Source organism: Stomoxys calcitrans, chromosome 1 (genome assembly GCF_963082655.1).
Source record: "Stomoxys calcitrans chromosome 1, idStoCalc2.1, whole genome shotgun sequence".
NCBI classification, from domain to species: Eukaryota; Metazoa; Arthropoda; class Insecta; order Diptera; family Muscidae; genus Stomoxys; species Stomoxys calcitrans.
In genome coordinates, this window is record NC_081552.1 from 258191976 (window position 1) to 258214685 (window position 22710).

At 38.0% G+C, this 22710-nt stretch overlaps 2 protein-coding genes and 1 long non-coding RNA gene across 5 annotated transcripts in view; 1 reads left to right on the top strand and 2 right to left on the bottom strand.

The window, feature by feature from the left end:
* Positions 1 to 1510: 1510 nt before the first annotated feature.
* Positions 1511 to 6766, bottom strand: LOC106084464 (protein ERGIC-53). The gene is made up of 5 exons (XM_013248165.2): positions 6533 to 6766; positions 5517 to 6235; positions 2720 to 3204; positions 2542 to 2661; positions 1511 to 2476 (listed from the first exon to the last, which is right to left on the bottom strand). Exons 1-5 carry the CDS (start codon positions 6714 to 6716, stop codon positions 2440 to 2442), a joined length of 1545 nt encoding a protein of 514 aa, XP_013103619.1. The 5' UTR covers positions 6717 to 6766; the 3' UTR covers positions 1511 to 2439.
* Positions 6767 to 9944: 3178 nt separating this feature from the next.
* LOC106084451 (uncharacterized) overlaps positions 9945 to 22710 on the top strand; it is a 35671-nt gene continuing 22905 nt past the window's right edge. The window contains exons 1-3 of the long non-coding RNA XR_009396511.1: positions 9945 to 10200; positions 10306 to 10409; positions 19694 to 19841. This is a non-coding gene — a long non-coding RNA (uncharacterized LOC106084451). The remainder of the gene's footprint in view (positions 10201 to 10305; positions 10410 to 19693; positions 19842 to 22710) is intronic.
* LOC106084450 (zinc transporter foi) overlaps positions 10670 to 22710 on the bottom strand; it is a 44349-nt gene continuing 32308 nt past the window's right edge. For all 3 annotated transcript variants that reach the window (XM_013248140.2, XM_013248141.2, XM_059360654.1), the window contains exons 3-7: positions 16865 to 17246; positions 16619 to 16788; positions 15728 to 16529; positions 12748 to 13016; positions 10670 to 12673 (exon numbers count right to left, since the gene is read on the bottom strand). In XM_013248140.2, coding sequence (XP_013103594.2) covers positions 12536 to 12673; positions 12748 to 13016; positions 15728 to 16529; positions 16619 to 16788; positions 16865 to 17246 — 1761 coding nt within the window. In that variant the 3' untranslated portion in view covers positions 10670 to 12535. The remainder of the gene's footprint in view (positions 12674 to 12747; positions 13017 to 15727; positions 16530 to 16618; positions 16789 to 16864; positions 17247 to 22710) is intronic.

Here is a 22710-nt window from a genome sequence, read left to right on the forward strand (position 1 = left end):
ATAAAACTTCTCTCCAAAGAGGTGTCGCACTGCGGCACGACGTTCGGACTCGACTCTAAAAAGGAGGCCCCTTATCATTGAGCTTTAACTTAAATCGGGCTGCACTCATTGATAGGTGAGACGTTTGCCCCTGTTCCTTAGTGGGATGTTCATGGGAAAAATTGGAATTTGCAGTATCTTGGTACGGGAGAAAACGTTCCACTTGGCGATATATACCCATGAGTGACTAAATAGGGACTAAAAAAAGTTCAAAATTCGATTATCAAAGTCATTTATAAAAAAAATATTTTTTTGCCTAATGTTTTTTTTACCTGTTAGAGTGAAGCTTATTTTTATTTTTCTTTCTAATTTATTTCTTTTTCAAATCGGGATTATTGGTCTAAGATTTTATTTGCGATGATTCTCCCTGATTGGGATTTGAACAGCCAACCTTACGATTGTGAGGCGTATGCTATCCCTCTGTGATACGCGCCTTTCTTCATTACAGAAGGCTAAGTAAACATACATTCTCTTGTGAGGGGTTTTTTGAGTTAGCGTCGAAAACAACAACAAAAAATCTGTTTTTAAATTTGTAGTAATAACATTTGATTATGGGAAACTAATTAGCGAAACATGATTGATAGAATTCCGATAGTAATGTATTTCGTTGTTTTAAATCATGAAATCTCTACAAACTATCATACAAAAGGGCCTAAAAAGTGACAATCCTGGGAGGGAGTGAGAAAGTTACTTCCAAATGTTTGGAGGGTACTGTCAAACCTGACTGGCTGTTAACAGCTGTTCACGTGAGACCATCTTTTTAAATCAGCCTTGTCCCACGGATCACGTTTGTACATAGTTATCAACCAGGGCTGCCACTCCTAAAAGCTTAAATCATAAAAAATCACCCATATATAGAAATCATTTTGTGTTTACTTACCCTAATTTTATGAAAAGGCCTGATGTCGGAGATGGATGGGGCTATTCAAGCGAATTTTGTTTGGGACATATAGACCAAACTGGGACTCAAATCAAAGGTATTTGAGAATAGGAAACTAATATGATAATCAATTTGGGGCCAAGTACTTGGGTGGAGAACGCCCCACACCTTAAACCAGGCGTATTTACCGACCATGGCAATATGGGGTTGAAATGAAAGGGAATAGAGCACGAACTTGATATCTGTTTGAGGTTGAAGTGTCTTGGTGTTCACGCCACCCATAAACCGGATATATTTATCGACCTGGCAAAATGTGGCTCAAATGATAGGTATTTGGTAGAGAGCACGAATTTGAGGTCCATATTCGAGGCGGAATGTCTGAAGACTTGCTACAGTTGCGTCCCAACCTGCCACTTAAAAAATGTATGTTATATATATAAACTTTTTTCAAAGATTCAAACACTTCGCCAATAATCTAATCGCAATATGACGAAGAAAAAAATCACAACAATCAATAATTAGCTATTCAAGGGTTTGCAATTCACCTTTGTACTCTCGAAAGATTAAAAAAATCGCATATGTGTGGAGATGTTTTGTTACTTTCTAATTTAGTTTGTTTTTTATTATCATTGTAAAAAAGACGAAATACAAATCTCAGAAGAGAAACAAAACAAGTTTAGAAAAGAAAGGATTTAAGTATAGAGTAATCATTTTTGAGACTGGAATGTGGTCACAATTTCTTTTTTTTTTTTTTCATACAGAATGGAAAACAATATTTGTTTATATATCGATTGGAAGAATTGCTACTTAGCTTATAAACATAAAACTCAAATAAAACAAAATATATATATATTATTAACTGCAACAAATCCAGTCTAGAACTGAAAAGAAATCAATGATCATCATTGTGTAAAAACTAAAGCCCGTATTCACAAATCCTCATAGAGCCTTAAAATAGGTTTACTTGACAGTTCTATAAAGGAAATCCGTCAAATAAACCTATTTGGAGTCTGTATATTAAGTTTTGTGAATACCGGTGAAAGTGGCGCTAAAATTAAAATAAAAGTAAAAATAAAAAAAGAAGGATTGAAACAACATTATGCATGTTCATGTGGATTTCCATGTGGCTTTGGGATATTTGAACAGGGAGAACAGATTTTCAGACATGTTGACTTGAAGTGGATGATGTGTTGGCCGCTTCCGTGCGTTTCTCTTTAGGCCAAATATGTAGACTTAGATAAGGACTAATCAGTCTATGTTATTGTTGGGCGGTATACAAATGTATGTTGAAAACAGAATGATATGGATTGGCTTCTTTCTATTGATTCTATTGCAATGGTACAATAATTTAAGGTGATTTGACAGCGAAATGTAAACCAATTTACAAAACCAATACACATATTAACGATAGCCAACTGTAATTGCACACACATTCTCTTTGTCTAGCTATTTCGCTCTCTTTGTCGGTCATCATTAATATTTAACACATTGTTTTTTCTTAGCAACATTTATTCATAGTCCTAATAGAATTTTTTAGCTTGCGCCTCACTTCTGCTCCTAAACGAATAAAAAAATTTGGTCAATAAAAAGAAATCATTAACTCATAATATGGGGAAACTTACTTGAATACAGTATAAAGGAAGACTAATAAGAGTTGCACTACTGTTACGCTAAGGAACAATGTAACCCCCACGCAATTGCCAGTGGGACAAGCTGTTTGAGCCTGGGGTGATGCACCCAATCTGTAAATATCAAAACAAATATTAATGACTTTCATATGTTGTGCCATAAAGGACTTACTTTTGTCCCACATGGGTAATTCCCTGTTTTACTTGATTCATGCCATCTCTCATTTCGGATATGACAGCCTGTATGTCATAGCCCGCTGCATGGCCACCACTTGGAGCACGTTGTTGAGTTTGTAAAATGGAATCTGTTCTGCTGTGAATATCGCCAATGAGAGAACGTAGCTCACGGGCCGTAGCCAGAAGATTATTTTGATTTGCCACCATTAGATCGACTTCAGCTCTTGAAATTGAACCGCTAACACCAATTTGAGGAGGCGGTGCAGCTCCACCAGCTGCGGGTGGTTGAGCCACACCAGCAGCAGCACCCATTCCACGTGATACCAAGGATAATGTGTTCTCTTGTCTGCCAATTACCTCATCCATTTTTCGTGACAGTTCTCGAATATGTTCGAAAATTTGACTTTGTCCTTGCCAAATTTGTCGTAATTCACGTTGATTTTCCGATTCGTAGAATTCATCCCATTCTTCATCCTCTTTCTGAAATTGAAAATGAATCCAATAAAAATAAATTCAGGCAGAAAGGAGAAATTAAAAACTTTCAGAAATCAATAGAGTGGTCAACGATCATCAAAAACTAAGTGTCGTTATTGGTAAGCTGTGTAAGAAGAGATGATAGGATTTAATTTTCTTCTCGAGACGTAACAATGGCCGATCCAAAGAGATGCACCAGGTTGATTTAGCATCCTAGGAGTGTTAGGACGAAACAGAACCGCGATTTTCGAGTTGATGACCAACCATAACAATATTTTGTAACGCCACAGACGTCATCACTAGCGCCAAATCTTCCAAAGTCAAGGAGAATTTTGGGATGATATTTCCTCCTCTATTTGGTAACCTCTAGATGGTATCCCATGTGGATGATTAACGATCTACCTTGTCTATCTTACCGCTTCTCTCCCTAGCACTGGATGACTGTGAGCACCACACGGGTTGGCACATCTACATAGAAACATGTGGCCCAGCACGGTAAAGCACAATCCCATGGCAGCCGGTTGTACGTACCGGATTGACCCGATGAATTCCTTCATCGGCAAGGGCTGCCGCCTCAGTGTACCACACACTGCTACTACAACAACAACAACGGTATAGCTGAGAGCACCACACAGGCTGGAACTTTGAGGTCCGATCTGTGTGTTGTTCATCGCTGTCACGAGAAGCTTAGCTGCGAGCTAACGTCCACAAGTTGCGGATAGTGGATATGGACTAGCTGCGACTGCAGTCGCGGACAATCAACGGAATCGAGAAGAGTCTCAGTGAGAGGGCGGGTAGCACCGGCTCTTGCATAAATACTCAGTGCCTACAATGCCTCTATATGACATGGCGAGTTATTGACGCCATAAAATAATTAATGGCCAACATTTTCATGCGGCTATCGGTCATATAGACCGGAACAATCTTGCTCACCTACAACAGCTCGACGAGGATCGCCACCTCCACATGACAATGTGGCTACAACAACAACAAACATATGGCTACAACAAAAACCACCTCTTACCGATTATTTGACCGCAAAGAATTTAGTAACTTCTGCCACCAAATCTTCCGCCAGAATGTATAACTACATGGACAGCAGAAATACGCCAGCAGCTGAATGAGGGAGTGAATGGCGTAACAATTCTGTCTCAAATTTTACCGCCTTTACGAGTCCTCCTCACATCTACAACAATTAGCGATAACTAGATGTAGAAACATGGCCATCAAACAACACTTGGGGTGCCGTCAAAGACACCTTGTTGACTACATGCAACGCCAGTGTATATGAATGAGATGTTCAATGCTACAAAATGAAGTCTCTGGATTAAGCCACGTAATTGAAAGGTCTAAAAAGGATTCATGAGGATTCGGTACCACAATCGGAAGAAGCTAGTGAGTGAATTACGTTTTTGTAAACCATCTGAAGCCCATTGCATCTGATGAAGTTAACCACCTTCAAACTTGGGTAATTCTGGCTGGAGGCCACCGTGGGTCAGAGATAAGCATGTTTGCCTCTGACGCTGAAAGCCTAGGGAGAACATCAGAAAAAAAATTTCAGCAGTTGTAATTCTCTCCCAATGCTGGCCACATTTGTGACGAGTTTAGCCATATAAAAATGTCTCCTCAAAGAGATGTCACCCTGGAGGAGGTCCGTTATCATTGAGCTTAAACTTGAATCGGACAGCACTCTGCCCGCTGCTCCTTGTTGTTGTTACAGTGTGGTGTACACTGAGGCGGCAGCCCTTGCAGATGAAAGGCTCCATCGGTCCAATCAGGTACGTACAACCGGCTGCCATGGGATTGCTCGATGCTCCTTATTTTTCCTAAGCAATTTTGCAAGTTTGATGCTGTGTCATTTAAATACTCGGCAGGTGACAGTTTATGTAGAAGAAAAAGTCTAAAACTTCGTGGAAAAGGCCCAGTGACTCAATATAAAGAATTGAATTTAGCTAAAACCTAGTCCGATATCATTTTTTTCCATCGAACTTTTTGTACCCTTACATTAGCAATGGCATGTTGCAACAGAAATCTCAAATTTTATCAGATGGCGTTATCACAAACACTTGAATGCATGCGAATTGATATAGTTCGACATCAAAGTACGTCTCGCACAAAACAGAAGATGAGTTGTCTAAGGAGAAAAGGGAGCCCCTTATTATGTTAAGTAAAATTATGTAAGTAAAATTTGCTGAATACCAAATTCTGTAGGCACTGCGAATTCGGTACTTGGCATAGCCTGTATGTTTGTAGCGAAACCATGTTTCAATTAAATTAAGCATTGCTTGAATTTTGGATTAACATTTTCTTCTGCTTACCTCTTCAGGATGTTCCTTTTTGTATTCTTGCTTTTGTTTTTCCAACTTTTCCTGATACTCTTTGTATTCCTGTGAGAGCTTTTCATTATCCTGTGGTACTTTGTTTTCTACTATCTGGCCCGCTGGATGCAATGAAGTCGTCAAGAAATGGAAGACATCATGATCATCAGCCAAACCGCCAGTAGCTGCCGACAGACCAAAGTAACCATTTTTGGGTAACTGCACACCATCAGCACGCAAACACATCTCATAATCGTCATTGTTGTTGGTCATGCCATTGTGGAAGAGTACGGTCAACACATTGTTGTAGTATTCAATGCGAGCTCGAGTCGGGAAGGGTTTGTTACGGAAATCACGCAAACAACCCGACAATAGCTGTGTAGTACCATCATTAGCATGATCGAATTGTTTCGTACCATCATTGAGTACAGCCATAATATAGGGATTGTTATGTTTATTGTCATTGTCGAAGGAATCGAAGAAGATACCAAGACCATTCCAGCGGTCGGAGGAGCCAAAGACGGCTCCATTGTAATCACCCTTTTGTGTGGTGTACCAGAAGGCCAAACCATCGGCGCCAATACGACCTCGACCATTGACACGGAATACAATTTCCACTTCCCACCAGTCGAAATTCGTTACACTCTTGGTCCAGATGGCACCCTTCTGTGAACGCAGTGATGGAGCTACGCGAACACTCTCCGAGCTTGCAATAGCATCTATGAATAAAAAGTTTGAGAAATTTTAAAATTGCATTGCATCTCCAACGACTGAAGACAAAAGGAAGCATTTGTTTGCGTGGCTAACATTGGCAGTGGTCCCGGATTACCGGATGGTCACTTTTTGCCACTCTGTCAAACATTTTTTTTGTATATTTTCCATCTCTTTTATGCACATTGCTTGAGGGGGATAGTGTGTGAGATGGCATTTGTATTTTCACTGACGTGTCTGTGTGTTGTCAAATGCTACCCATTGCTACTGCCGTTGTTGTTATTGCTGCTACTGCATCTACTTACTGCCACCGTACTCCCAGAAGGGCACTGTTCCATCTTTTTGAGCCAAATATGGCGGTTTAAATGAATACTTGTATTCAAATCTTCGATGAACTCCAACATGTCCCGGTGTGGCACTAGGATTTCCTTGGCCACTGGCTTTTAATACCAACAATGGTAAAACTAACAGGAGCGACCGGAGAAACATTTTCTCTCTTCTTGCTATTTGACAATTCAATTAGTGATGGCCCAACCAGTTAGTGGTGGTACTTTATGATATCGATTATGTTGGATAATCGACACGATATTGGTAATTTGATTACTGCTAATCGATTTAAAGTAAATACATAAAGATTACATAGCCAGTCATTCAACATTCAACGCCTTTGAATGTCTTATTTCGCTTTTTGGGGGGTGCATTATAACAAACGGCGCACAGTGGTACCAAATCGAAAATTCTCTGAAATAATGTTTTTACTTTATATATGCTTGGGACCGGAGGCATAAGGAATAATCAATCTTCCCGGATATTGGAGTTTCATTTTTGTTTGCAATTCCTTGCTTAGTTATAATGGAATATTGTAGTACACTTTTATGCAATATTGGCTTTTTATTTTAGTACTATATAGTGCAATGCAATGCAATTTGTATAAAAATGACATCTATCCAGAACTTCGTTGTACTAGATAGATGTCATTTTCATACAAATTTCATTGCACTGCACTGTATAGTACTAAAATAAAACATAGCCAATATTAAAATGTTGTATTTTCTATATATTTTATTATATTCTTTAGTGGAAAGAAATTTAATAAAATATGGCCTCTCCAAGAAGTCTCAAATGTAAATATATTTTTGGGCGAATAATATCATCGTCAGATTCATCTGAATTTCATTGTGGGACAAAACAGCATATATTTGGGTTTCCCAAGAAGTAATTGCGGATTTTTTAAAAGAAAGAAAATGCATTTTTAATAAAACTTAGAATGAACTTTAATCAAATATACTTTTTTTACACTTTTTTTCTAAAGCAAGCTAAAAGTAACAGCTGATAACTGAGAGAAGAAAGAATGCAATTACAGAGTCACAAGCTGTGAAAAAATTTGTCAACGCCGACTATATGAAAAATCCGCAATTTCTTTTTGGGCAACCCAATAGAAACATTATTATAACATCTAAGCCGTCTTTCTATTGGGTTGCCCAAAAAGTAATTGCGGATTTTTCATATAGTCGGCGTTGACAAATTTTTTCACAGCTTGTGACTCTGGCAGACGCTGTAAAATATATAATCGAAAAGAGTAGGCAGCAGAACTCAATACAACCAGAAAGTCAACGGTTAAATTATCCCAGTGTACCATTTAATCCCAAACTGACTCTTAAAGAAATGATAGCAACAACAAACACTGCAACCATGACATTACTACCAGGCAGTGTACCGTAAACAGCTGCGTACAATTTTTTCTCGTGGAGTGCACTATCTGTCAACGAGTTTTGGTTGTGTGTCTGAATTATAGTTAAGAACCATACCACACACAAACAATGAAAAATGGCGCGAATTAGTAGCATACACAAAATCAGAGTTGCACTAACACAGATTTTGACAGATAGTGCACTCAATATTTACTGCAAATGCATAAAAGTCTAACGAAACATTAAAAACAATATTCGAGAGAAGAGCAACAAAAAGGGACAAACTCAATGAAAAAAACATGGTTTACGAAATAACATGCAAGGGCAGCGAAAAAGAAAAATGCAACAAAATTTATGTGAGAACAACAAAAAGAAGATAAGGTGTACGATTGAGCGAACACGAAGCAGACATAAAAAAAGAAAAGACAACACAGCATTGGCACAGCACATTAATGAGAGCAAACACACTGCGAACACACACTTTGAAGAACGAGAGAGAGAAAGAGAGGATTGAAGGCAAACGATATACATTGGAAAGCTTACGAATTCAAGAGAGAATACCAATATCAATCAACAACAAAGAGAACAAAGACAACACCAAACTGCAATATTCGGTTGCATTAGCTTAAAGTGAAAACACGTTCTGTGATACTAGATTAAGTTTTTTTTTGACAATTAATTAGTTATTTATTTACTGTCTATACAAAATGTGTGTTTGTGTAGTTCCGTTTTTTATAAATATAAGTGAAAGAAAAATGAACTAAATGTAAGAAAAAAGCTTTATCATGAACTCATAGGAAACTGTAAGTTTCATAGCCTAAAACTACTCACTGTTTCAAATATCAATGAAATTTGATAAAAAATAATGTTTTTATGGGCTTCAGACATTCATCGGGAGATCGGTCTATATGGCAGCTATATCTAAATATAGTCCGATCTGAACCATATTTGGGGCGGATGTCAAGAGGCCTAAAACTACTCACTGTTAAAAATTTCAGCAATCGGATGAAAAATAGGGCTTTTATGGGCTTCAGACCCTTTATCGGGAGATCGGTCTATAGGGCAGCTATATCTAAATATAGACCGATCTGAACCATATATGGGTCAGATGTTGGTAGTTCTAAAACTACTCACTGTTTTAAATTTCAGCGAAATCGATGAAAAAATAAAGCTTTTATGGCCTTCAGACCCTTTATCGGGAGATCGGTCTATATGGCAGCTATATCTACATATAGTCCGATCTGGACCATATTTGGGTCAGATGTTCGGGAGGCCTAAAACTAGTCACTGTAAAAAATTTCAGAAATCGGATGAAAAATAAAGTTTTTATGGGCATTAGGCCATTTATCGGAAAATCGGTCTATGTAGCACATATATCCAAATATGAACCGATTTGGCCCGTTCAAGAACTTAACCAGCGTGCATCAAAAAGACGTATCTGTGCCAAATTTCAGCTCAATATCTCAAAGTGTGGAGTGATTACACTCTATCATCGAAGCCTGTAGAGTGATTACAACAGACGGACGGACAGACGGAAAGACACACGGACACTTTGTAGGGTCGGAAATTGATATTTCGATGTGTTACAAACGGAATGCCTAAATGAAAATACCTCCTATCCTACGGTGGTGGGTATAAAATCATAATTTTTTATCCTACCTCCCTTTCATTTGTTTTGGGGAATTTTTCCCAAGTTTTACTGCCTCTTTCTCCCTTTTACATCGATTCAGAATAGCTACTTTATTCCCTGGAAGATATTTCCCTTTTTCGAAGTTTGTTTAGAATAAGGGATTGGGGAATAAACTCATAATAAATTAAATTGTTATTCAGAATAGGGGAAAATGGAGTAGGGCATAAACTCCCAGGGGATTGTTATTGAGAAAAGGGCAGTTTGTGTTTTCATGGAAAGAGAATTGAACCCCAGTAGGATATTCCCTCATATCTTATAAAAATTTTTAATAAAAGTATTACGTTATCATTGAGATTTTTGTAGTGTTTCAAAAAAGTAACCGTGAAAAACAAGTGTTTCAGAGCACACAGTGCATTGACTGGTCATAAGCCAAACTTCCACGACGTGGACATCTTGGCTCAAGAGAACAACTACAGACGATGATTCACTCTCGAGATGTTGCAGTTCATGGACTTACCATCCGACGAGAGAATGAATTTCAAAAAAGACGAAGAAAGCTGCGCGAAGGTATTTCGCCACACAGTCAAAAAGCGCAGCAGAAGAGAACACTCAGTTGACAACAGACAATAGTTCGTGTAACAACTCATTAAATGTAATAATTAATAAAAGATTCTTATTGTATTTCTGATTTTATTGTGTGATTCACTTTTACTCAAGTTTGTGTTTTTCTGTTTTTTTTTTTTTTAAATCCATCTAGACGGAGCCTACCGAAATTTTGGAATGAAATAAAAGAAAAAAACATTAAATTTTTGTGCTTTCATAGATGCATACGCTCACAATGCAGCTACTAAGTGTACCAAGGTAATTTTGCAAGAGTGATCGTAAAGGTGGGACCGGTAGGCCGGTCACAGTGCATACCGTGCTCGAAAAAAAATAACATGATTCGATGTTTTATACGAAATGTTGTGTCAATTTTTGAACGCACAGAAAGAAGACTTAATAATAAAAAATAATATAATTTTTTATTTGAAAAGAGTGCCAGTCAACTGAAATTTGTCTGCAATCATACATTTCTCTCTACTACAACCCCATTTAAATAAAAGAGCAAATTAATCAGAAAATGTTTTTCGTATAAGGATATATTTTCTTTTAAAAAATACGAAATATTTAATCACTTATAGTGTTTTAAGAGAAAGAAAAATTACGACAAATTCATAAATATTTTTTTTTTGTTTGATTATCAATTAAATTTAAACATAATGCTTTTCTTTTCTGCTGCTGTTGTTGCTGTTGGTTGATTGGTTGTATTTTGCTTATATAACTTAAATATAATTAACATCGTAAGTAGATAGTAAGCCTTAAAGCTAATATTAAGTAAACAAAGACAGTGGCAAAATATGTTGAAAAAAAAAATGAAGTTAAACAATCTGCTATAGAAAACAAAAACAACAACTATTTTTTTTTCTTGATAAATTTTACTTAAAAACGAAACGAAGAGGAAACTGAGAGAATGAAACTGGAAAGTAGAAGTACATGAAAGGTTCTATGTTATTGTTGTTGTAGTATGTAGAGTTGCTATACCAGTGCAGTATAAAATTTCAATTATTATTCCACAATTTCATCAGTCCTTTTTATTCAAAATGTGTTTTGTGTGTGAGTGTGGGGGGTGTGAGTATATATGTATGTTTTTAAAATGAAGTTACAAAAAATCAAATTAGCTATTTTGTGAGTTACGAGAAAAAAAGCTTTCAGGGCTTTAGAAAAAGGGGTGCGCCATTACTTACAACCTATCCTGCAAACAATTTCTCTCGCGCGGTTCACTAAATTGGCATCCAAGAAGTTAAAAATTGATAAGTTAAAAAACAATTAGTGTCCTCGTACGAGAGAAAACGTGCGATATATGTTTAAAATTCGATAATGTGTGTAAATTATCTATTTTTTCAATTTTTTAGGCTATAAGGGCGAAGATCATTATTATGTGTCTTTCTTTGTTTATTTCTCTTTCGTGTCGGGCTTAATAATTGTCCCCGACTTGGATTTGCACAGACAACCTCATGTTTTCAAGGCGTATGATGTCACTCTATCTCTTAAATGATTGCAGAAACCTAAGTAGATATACAATATCTTGTGTATGTGTTGTTTTAAGTAAGTGTCACAAGCAACAACCAAAAACTTGCACGAATAACACTAGAAGATGAGAAACTATACGTAATTAGCGAAACATGAATGATAAAATATTTTGTTGTTTTAGATCATGAAAAATCCACAAACAATCTTTCTGAACTACCAAAAGCGACAATTCAGCGAGAGAGTGAGAAATTCCTTCGAAATTGTTTGCAGGGTAGGCGTTAGTAAACATTGTGTTTGTGTGTGTGTGTGTGTGTGTGTGAGTGTCGGGTAAGTGTGGTATTAGATAATAGGTAGGAAGTAGATGTGAGTAGTTAACATTTGAGCTTAATATACTTTGTATAAATACACATACTTAGTTGTTTTTTTTTATCACTAAAAGAAGTAGCGAAATAGAGGGGTAGGGTTAGTAATCAAATACGGCTTTTGTGTTTCTGGCTGTGTTCAGTTAAACCTTTTTAGTAGTTATCCTATAATGCTTGTTCTATTTTGTGACACTTGTTGTTGTGTTGTACACTGAGGCGGCAGCCCTTGCCGATGAAAGACTCCATCGGGTCAATCCGGTTCGTACAACCGGCTGCCATGGGATGACACTTTCGATTGGTTGTGTTGTTTGTGTTTTTTTTTTTTTCTTAAGAAAAATTCAAAAATTCTTCAATTTCATGTGGGAGTAGTGGGTGGTTGGTTAGGCAGAGATACTGAGAGAGTATAAATATTTTAAATGTTTACTCTTAACTAGTTCTTTTGTAGTTTTAATAGGAATCCATATTAATGTACACGAAGTTACTTTTATTGTGTTGTTTTAGCTGTTGTTGCCCATGCTGCTGCTGCTATTTCTGTTACCATATGTAGTTTCCCTTTTAGTTTGACGAAAATATAGTCATTAAATCACCCTCATAGATGGCTATTAAAAGCATAAGTAATACACCGCTAGACATGCCCAATATCTGTAATGCGAATTGTTGCAAAGACTTGTGAGCTGCTGATATTTCAGGCATCTGAAAAAAAGAAAATTGCGAAAAAATTGGTAAAAAAAAAACAAAAATATGATAACACCACAACATGATCTTACCATATCAACCATTGCTATGTAGATAAATAAACCTGAAGCTGCTGCAAACATCCATTGTGCCGTCTCATGGGATTGGCCAAAGATAATGCCAAATATCATGCCAATGAAGCTTAGAACTCCTGTTAGCAGATTGTAATACACAGCCGATTTGACAGACATTCCTGCTTTCATTAGAATTGCAAAGTCGCCCAATTCGTGGGGTAACTCATGACAGAATACAGCCAAGGCCGTTGAAAATCCTCCAGCCATGTTTTCGGCAAAGGCAGCTCCTATAATCCAAAGAAAAAAAAAACAATTTAGAACAAATCTTAACAGCTTGGAGGCCACCGTAGCGCCCTCTGCGCATGTCCGCCTATGACGCTGAACGCCTGGGTTCGAATCCTGGCGAGACCATCAGAAAAAAAATGTCAGCGGTGGTTTTCCCCTCCTAATGCTGGCGGCAACATTTGTGAGGTACTATCTATGCCATGTAAAACTTCTCTCCAAAGAGGTGTCGCACTACGGCACGCCGTTCGGACTCGGCTATAAAAAGGAGGCCCCTTATCATTGAGCTTAAAACTTGAATGGGACTGCACTCATTGATATGTGAGAAGTTTGCCCCTGTACCTTAGTGGAATGTTAATGGGAAAAATTAGCATTTTGTAGTTCAAGCCACATTTTCATGTGGAAGTTTAGATGATGCTCGTCAAGCTCCTGTAGGTGAGCAAGCTCGTTCTGTTCCAAAGGACCAATCGCCGCGGAACAGTGTTGCCATTGGTTATTTAAAAGCGCCATTGACTCGCTTTCAATTGAATTTAATGCTTCATCTTAAGCCTCTGGACATTATGACTACCTAAATTGCAGCGACCACTGCCGTGAGGTTAAGGCAGCTTTCTCATTGGTCATGTGGCAGCTACGGACACTGTGTTATCCTTGATACAATATCCGATGTTCCAGGCAGTGTGGATTACACCCTACCTGAGCCGCTTTTTGATAAAAATTACTGTACCACTATGCCTGATAGAACCGATTGGAACTACGATATCCCTGGTAACAGAAGTTACATAGACTTCTATATGGATGGTTCTAAACTAAACGACCAGGTGGGCTTTGGGGTGTACTCTAAAGATCTAGAACTGGTCACATCGAAAAGGTTACCCGACCACTGCAGAGATCCTTGCAATTAAGGAAGTGGTGGAATGGCTAAGATATAATGTCATTACGACGATTGGCATAAATATTTTCTCAGACAGCCAGGTAGCCTTCAAATCCCTGGAGAATACAAAAACCGCCCTCGACTGTCGCAGATCTCTCAACGAGATGGCTGAACAGTTAAAAATTCGCCTGTTCTGTGTGCCGGGCCACAGAGATATCCCAGGGAATTTTAAAGCAGACGAGATTGCGAGACTAGGAACTACCTTACACACTCCAGGGACACTAGAATCTTTGTGTATGCCTCTAGCGACATGTAAGCTAAGTTTTCAGAACCAGGCCCGAAGGGCAACGAATGATATATGGTCACAAAGAGGGGGCTGTGAGCATTCCCAAACTATGTGGCCTCATCTAGACTTGAAGAGATCTACTGTTTTGCTGTCATTGGCTAGAACAGACGTCTCAGTCATTTTGTCCGTCATGACAGGTCACTGTCTAATCGGAAAACATGCTGACAGACTGAAGATTTTGCAGAAGCTGTAGGGACATCGAGGAAGAAGAGACTATAGAGCACCTTCTGTGTGTGTGTCCCGCACTAGCAGTTAGAAGGAGTTCCACTTTAGGTTCTCATTTCTTTGAGAACCTGTCTGATTTAGCGGATGTGAATATTCGCAAGTTATTGGGGTTTTGAACCGATCTGGATGGGTCAACGGTAGGACCCATCTTCCTTCTTCTGTTTCTGTGGTATCACAATGGACAAAACATCTAAAACTGCCACTTAAACCTAACCTAACTCGCCTTGTCATATCGAGCATCGTAGGCACTCAGCATTTGTGCAAGAGCCGGTGCCGCCCGACCTCTCACTGAGTCTCGCTCCGCTCGATACCGCTGATAGTCCTCGACTGCCGTTGCATCTACTCCGTATGGTGAATACCCCTATCTGCAACCTGTGGATGCACCCGGTAGCTCGCAGCTAAGCTTATCAAGGCAGCAATGAACACTACACTGATTGGATCTCAATGTTCCGTCGTTAAGACTGCTGGGCGATCGGTCCTTTGGACCGCAACAAACTTGCGCACACACAGCAGCTTGACAAGGATTGACACCACCTCCACATGGAAATGTGGCTACAACAACATAACAGAGTATAGCCCTAAAACCTTTCTCGTGTCCATCTTGGAGCCAATCTTCGAACACAGCATACGCCGCTCAATCCCTTCCAGCGGGAAATCAAATCCTGAAGATCCTAACACGAATCAGTCTGGTAGCCAGATAGTCTGAGTCCTCCCTCAGCCTTCTTTCCACATACCAAATAATTTAATTAAATTCCAAGTTGTATCGATGTTATACCTGTTTTATTTCCTCCGACATTTGATCCCTAATTTCTTAATCAGATTCATACTCTAAACATAAACTCCTTTCATTTAAGTCGGTCCCCTTGGGTATTTGAACCCAAATTTAAATATTTAACTGCGTTTTAGGTACAAATCAAAAATCGCATAAATCGATTCACCCATCTCTGATATACCCATACATATATCGCAAAATATGGGGAACATTCGTCATCGGTTAGGTGAGGTTCAACAGAGGGTGCGGATATTAATCCGCCCATGTCACTATGGAAGCCAATGATCGACTTGTTGTGTACTTTTCCGTTTTCGGTTAAGGTTATGTAAAGGACCTCAGAAAATTGGTCTATGAAACTTTTAAGTGTTTTACTGTAAAGAATTTATTCCATTACCCTTTCGCACTCCCATCCCTAGACCTAAATTTGTCCCACGGCGTAATTTCTGTAAAGCCCTTATTGTCTGGGCAGCAAACATATATTTACTTATTTCGACTTGCTTACCTATTGCCATGCCATCGGTGAAGTTATGTAAACCATCACCCATTATGATCATCCAGACAACAGCGCTCAACGATTCTGGTGGTGAATGTACATGACCATGTTTATGCGAATGTCCGTGGTGTGACGATTCGTGCTCTCGAAGGATAACGGTAACTGTGTCATTCATTAAATCCTTGCCATTAGTGTTGGAAGCTATTGTATTGATAACTGCCCCATCGCCCACAACATTGCCATCTAAATCGGTAGCCAATGTACTGCTATCCGGCACATGTTGACTCTGGCAAGATGATGTGCTATTAGGTTGCGATGACTGCTGCAGGTCATTATGATGATGATGAGGCATTGAATGAGGCTCATGGTGTCGATGATTTCTATCTGCCAAGGGAGCATAGTTGTTTTGCGATGTCGAAAGTAAAGACTGTGTGGCATTTTCCACGGCATCTGTATCCAATTTACCGTTACGGTTCGAATGGGAGACGACCACATTATCCGCCGCCTTGTTGTTGGGCAAGTGTAACCATACATCATTTTTGGTATCCATTGCAATTTCATCATAACAGTATGGATATGAGCTGTACTTGGATTTGCAGACCTTATCGCCAGCCACCGAGTTATTGTGCGATGAATCTGGATCTCTCATTACCTTAGCTCTCGATGGCTTGGTGGCCTCTTTTTTGACAACGCTCTTGCGCCACTCCGATACCATAGTCAGACCATGTTCGGTGATATAGAAAAACACAATGCCACCCATACACGTAAGACCTTTAAAGATCATGTTGCTCTCGCTTTGGCCAGCTAAAGACTGTTGTTGTAAGGCAAACAAAAGTTTATTATTTTTTTTTTGCAATTAGAAGAAATAAACCCAAATGGTTTAATGGTGTCAAAACTTACATGGGGCAACAAGTGCAGCAAAGCATCTCCTGTCATAGTGCCAACAGCCAACGCAACCAGAAACTGTATGATGTGTTTATAGAAACGTGAATTCATGAAGGGTATTATAGCAACACCAACTAAACCCAGAATACTGCAAGCAAATACTGCGGCGAATGAATAAATCCAAACTGTGGAATGGAAAACGAATTGCAATGCGCTTAGATTACTAAAGAAAATACCAAATGGATTAGTATGGCCACTTACCCAATACAATGTCCTCTTTGGGCTGTTTCACACGTTTGGCTTCATGTTCATCAATCTCCAACAGAATATCCGCCTCTATGCAACCTTTGTTATTGGAATCACTGGTGGATGTTAATTGATACAATAGAACGGGGCACACATTAACGATGTCTTCTGAAGACAAAGTGTAATTGAAATGATTGTGCCCATCCTCATCCACTTCCTCATCATCATCGTGTGTGTGAGCCAATGCACAAGCCTCAGAGGCATCTGAGCAATTTCTCATATCCTGATCGGAGGATTCATTAGCATGATGGTGGTGATGATTATGATCCGTATGATCATGATCATGTGGAGATGATGAAGATTTGATATAACTTATTAACTTTGAGTCTCTAATACACTGTAAGAAATTTTCAAGAAAGAGAGAGGGAGTGTATCAGTCATTAGTTGAAGAATGATACAAATATTGCATCGAAGAATAGGATAGAAGATTATCTTATACATAAAAATCAATTTGTGTTTGTTTGTGTGTTCCTTATTCTCAGACTCAGAAACGACTGAACCGATTTTCTGAAATTTTCTCTGATGGTACATAATCATCCCGTGGTGAAAGTAGGGTACTACTTTTTTGATATCTGAAGGGGAAGCGGACCCTCCCCCTTACCCTAAATTTCAGAAACGCCAAATCTCGGAGATAGGTGGTGCGATTTAAGCGAAATTTTGTGTGCTCTCTTATAGCAGCCTACAAACAAAAATTTGGTATTCAAATTTCGGATGGGGTACCTAGAAAGGGGGACGCCCCTCCCCAAAACCTACGAAATATATATGTATACACCAATCACGACAATATGGGACTCAAATAAAAGGTATTTAAGATAAGAAAACGTATCTGATATCGAATTGTCGAACCAAGTGCTAGGGGGGCCACCCCAACCCCCAAAACACCCCTAAATCGGACATATTCACCGACCATGGCAATATGGGACTCAAATGAAAGGTATTTGCGAATAAAATACGAATCTGATATCCAAATTTGGGATATCAGTTTCAGGGGGTCCACCCCTTTCCCAAAACACCCCCCAAATAGGACTCATTCACTGACCATGGCAATATGGGCTTAAATAAAAGGTATTTGAGCGTAGAATCCCCGAGAACATACCCCAAAGAAGACAAATTTACGACCATAGCAATATGGGATTCAAATGAAAGGTCTTTGGAAGTAAAACACGAATCCGATATAAATGTTCGAGAAAAATGTCTATGGGGCCACCACACCCCTATAAAACCACCCAAATAGAAAGTATTTTCTGACCATTGCAATATGAGGCTTAAATAAGAGGTATTTTAGAGTAGAACACGAATCTAAAATATATTTTCAAAGCCAAGTCACTGAGAGGCCGCCCCAAAAATATCCCCCACAGTACCCCCCAAATCGGTCATGTTTTCCGACTATGGAAAAATGGAGCTCAAATGAAGGGTACTTGGGATTATACCATGAATCTGACCTCAACATTCGGGACCAACTGTCTAGGGGATGTCCCACTACCATAACAAATCCCAAGTAGGACGTATGTGCTCAACAAGGCATTTTTGAAACAGTGGAACTCGATATTCATAGTTTTTGGGACCCGTACCCCAAACCGGGCATATTTGCTGGCTTTTTCAATAAGGGATTTAAGTGAATGGTATTTGAAATTAGAAAACGAATTTGATGTCCAATTTTGAGGCCATTGGCAATATGGGGTTCAAATATATGAGAATAGAGCACGTTGTCGATATATTTCCAGGGCTTAGTGTTTGGGGGACCCCCCACTCCCCAAAACACGCCTAAATCGGGCATATTTAACAGAGCATGTCAATGTTGGGTTTTTAATGAAATTTTTTCTAAAAAAAATTTAATGAAAGAACAAAATTTCTTTAACTTTGTTTCTAAAAAATACATTCAAACACACATTTCAGGAAAGGCAAAATTTTTATAAAAGAATTCCAATACATTTTTTTCTTAAACTAAATTTTAATGCATTGTTTTCAGGTCTAAATTTCAGCAAAAAAACACGCTAAAGACAACCTAACCTCGAGATTATTTTTTAAAGCCAAAATTTCTATTTCTATAGACAAATTTCAATAAATTCCGAAGCCCTTAAAACAAAAAAGAAAAATCATTTTCTGAATATTTTATGACCATTTAGCGAAGAAAGCTGGATTTAATGATTTTGACATAAAATTGCACCTGCTGTCAAAAGAAGAAGGAATATTGCCATATATTTATTTTTTAACATAGAAACCATCAAATGCAACAAAACGTTAAAACGGATTCCAAAAATCTCACTCCCAAGAATTTTGAGAAATTTTTTCGTTAGATTTTTGGCATATAAAAAATTTCTGACATTCGACAAGCAAATTTTCCGCCAAAACATGGCGGAAAAAATAGTTTAAACTGGTTTCAGTCGCCCACTTTACGCCAATCCAAATTTCATTACGATACCTCTTTCCTAACACGAGCTAGAATTTTTCTAAAGCAGCCCTATTCTTGGGTATTTTTTGCCGTTAATAGGTTTATGCATTGACATTTTTTAAAAGATAAAATTTTTGTGATTGTTTTAAGCGAAAAGTTGTTAAAAGTTTTTAAAGCCAAAATCTTCATGGAATGTTGTTGCCAAAATATTTTTTTATAAAAGTTGTTCCAAAAGACGAACATTTAATAAAAAAAAATGCCAAGACAATTTTAAATGAAATTTCTCTTATTTCTCGTTTTATTATTTTAATTGAAATTTTATCTTGTTAGTCTGAAAAACTTTTCCAAAGAATGACTAGTAATTTTTCGTTTTGTTTCTCTTTTGAGACTAGCTCGATAATCGAGGATTTTTACAATGGAAAAGGAAAACCTGAGATCACCACACACACACACCAACCAATATGGTACGCTTTTCGTCATTTGTTTAGAATAACTCATCGGCCCTATTAGGTGTGGAGTCTTCAAGGGCCATACATTGGGGTAAGTCGTACATATATCAAATATACCGCGAAAACGCATCTACAATGTAAGCACGGCACTAACACAAGTATGACACCATTCACACTAGCTGTTCTTTTCAGCCGCATGTATTTTCTTTGTATTAATAGAATTTGTCATTTGTGTGCATCATTTGGATGTTGTTTTAATGGCTTCGAACGCAAGACAACGGCAACGGCTATCGCTGCTGCTCCGTATGCCTAGGTTCGAAGCCCGCCCATTCGAATCTCCGATCCTTGAGCTCGTCTCGAAAGAAAAACGAAATGAAAAATTTTTAAATTTTTACCGGACATCTTTTCCATCGAAAAAGGATTTTCCATCAATTTTAATAAGGTTCGAAGAAGAAATTAGCGACATCATTTAAGTAGAATGTAGATAGTTGTCCATTAAAATTGGTCAACATTTATTGTTTGAAATATTTGCTTAATGTTTTCAGTTTGTAAAATTTTATGGAAATAAAGTCATTTAAAACCAATAGTCCTAATGAAATCAAACCAGTAAGGAAAGGCAAAAGTCGGGCGATGCCACCTTTATAATACCCTACACCTACACTGTAGGTACAAAGTGGGAGCTATATCAAATTACGAACCAATTTTGATGGACCTCGGCTGATGTTTTCAGATGGGTTATTAAAATTCGAGCAAATATGTTCCAATTCGAAGAGGCTTCGTCTCTAGGCCGAAAATCTTGCCTGTACCAAGTTTGAAGACTGTCGGATGAAAACTGCGACCTACAGTTTGAACATAAATTAACATGGACAGACGGACAGACAGACAGAGGAACATAACTTAATCGAATCAAAAAGTGACTCTTAGTCGATCGGTATACTTATCAATGGGTCTATCTCTCTTCCTTTTGGGTGTTACAAACCAATGCACAAAATTATAATACCCTGTACCACAGTAGTGGTGTAGGGTATAGAAACTAGATTGAGAGCAAAAATGAGCGCTAATGAAAAAATTCCATCAAATACTGAAGCTGATTCGCCAAAACTTTCACTATAAAACTAAGATATTCGCAAAGACAACCACTCTTTGAAGGCTTTGAAAGATCAGGATCGGCCTATAAATAGTGTTTTGGCAATCAGTGCAAATTCAGCTCTGACCTTCTGACTAAATGTCACCGCCGAAGGTTCAGTTCCTGCATGCAATAGCGACCATACTTTTCAAAAAAAAAGTTTGAGGTATCTTTACCAATTTCACAGTTATAGAAGAATTTAAGCAATTTTCGATTTGGAAAAAATGTGGGGAGGCCCCCCCCCCCAAATAAAATTCTGGCTACGTCCTTGTATGTTATGCATGGTTATGTATTTTTTTCTTTATGGTTTAAATATTTCTTTTATTCTCATTTGTTTTTTATCCTTTTTGGTAATTTTTGGTTTTTTATATTTTTCTTTCTTTTTTTTGAATCTTTTTTTTAATCCCATTTTTATTTTTTAAAAATAAGCATAATTATTCCTGTTTTTTCATTGAGTTATGTTTTGTTTTGCAATAACAATTTCTCATTCTTATTTCATACGAATTTATGTTTAAGATCAAATGCTTCATTATTGAGTTGGTTTTAATCTTCTCGAATGGATCTGATGGCTTCGTGTTACATGTATTGAAATAAACGAAAATGTAATGAAATTAAATATTGGTCTAAGGCCCTATAAATTATATACTTTTGGTCGTCATTACATTTTAAGTCGTTCTGAGGCTGTCTGTTCATCTGTCAAAAGCACGCCAACTTTCAAACGAGCGTACAAAGATTTTTGATTGTGAATGGAATTGGGATTGTGAATGGGCCAAATATGTTTAGATATAGCTCTCATATAAACGGATCTTCTAATTAGAAACAATTTGCATGCAAATTTTCACAATTGTTTCAGTTGTCACTTTTAAAACCTTTGTCAAGTATGATCCATATCGTTCTATAACCTCATATTGCTTCCATATAAACCATCAGATGTGCCTATGACGTGAACTTGATATCAAATTTAATGCCTGGCCGAGCTTAACGCGCTCTTACTTTTAATTTACACGCCACCGTAGGATAGGGGGTATATTCATTTAGTCATTCAATCAAATTCTGACCCTACAAAGTACATATATTTCGGATCGTCGTAAAACTTTAAGACGATTTAACGATGTCCGTGTGTCTGCCCGTCTATCCGTGTGTCCGCCCGTCTGTTATAATCACTCTACCGCCTACAAAAATTGAGATATTGAGCTAAAATTTGACACAGATACGTCTTTTTGATGCACGTTGGTTAAGTTCTTGAACGGGCCAAATCTGACCATATTTGGATATAGCTGCTATGTAGACCGATCTGATAATAAAGGGTCTAATGCCCATAAATGCTTTAATTCGATTTCGCTGATATTCGATTTCGCTGATATTTGAAACAGTGAATTGTTTAAGGCCTCCCGACATCTGATCCAAATATGGTCCAGATCGGAATATATTTATATATAGCTGTCATATGGACCGATCTGCCGATAAAGGGTCTGAAGCCCATACAAGCTTTATTTGTTACCCGATTTCGCTGAAATTTTAAACAGTGGGTTAATTTAAGCCTACCGATATCTGGTCCAAATATGGTAAAGATCGGACTGTATTTAGATATAGCTGTCATATAGACCGATATGCCGATTAAGGGTCTGACGTTCATAAAAGCTTTCTTTATTACCCGATTTTGTTGAAATTTTAAATACAAAATTCAACAGTGACCTATATTTATTAGAACACTCAATGTCCGTGCCGAATTTGGGAGCATAAGTCGTTCAATTTTCACCGGATTGTGACGAAAGGCGGTTTACATATATACCCAAGGTGGTGGGTATCGTTTTTACTTGTTTTTTTTATTTTG

Bases quoted from the DNA above. Each gene is read 5' to 3' on its own strand.
- LOC106084464 (XM_013248165.2), bottom strand. From the start codon at position 6,716: ATGTTTCTCCGGTCGCTCCTGTTAGTTTTACCATTGTTGGTATTAAAA. The intron at 6,236-6,532 runs GTAAGTAGATGC...TTTTATTCATAG, and splicing joins CTTCTGGGAGTACGGTGGCA to ATGCTATTGCAAGCTCGGAG. The intron at 3,205-5,516 runs GTAAGCAGAAGA...TTTCAATTTCAG, and splicing joins AAAAGGAACATCCTGAAGAG to AAAGAGGATGAAGAATGGGA.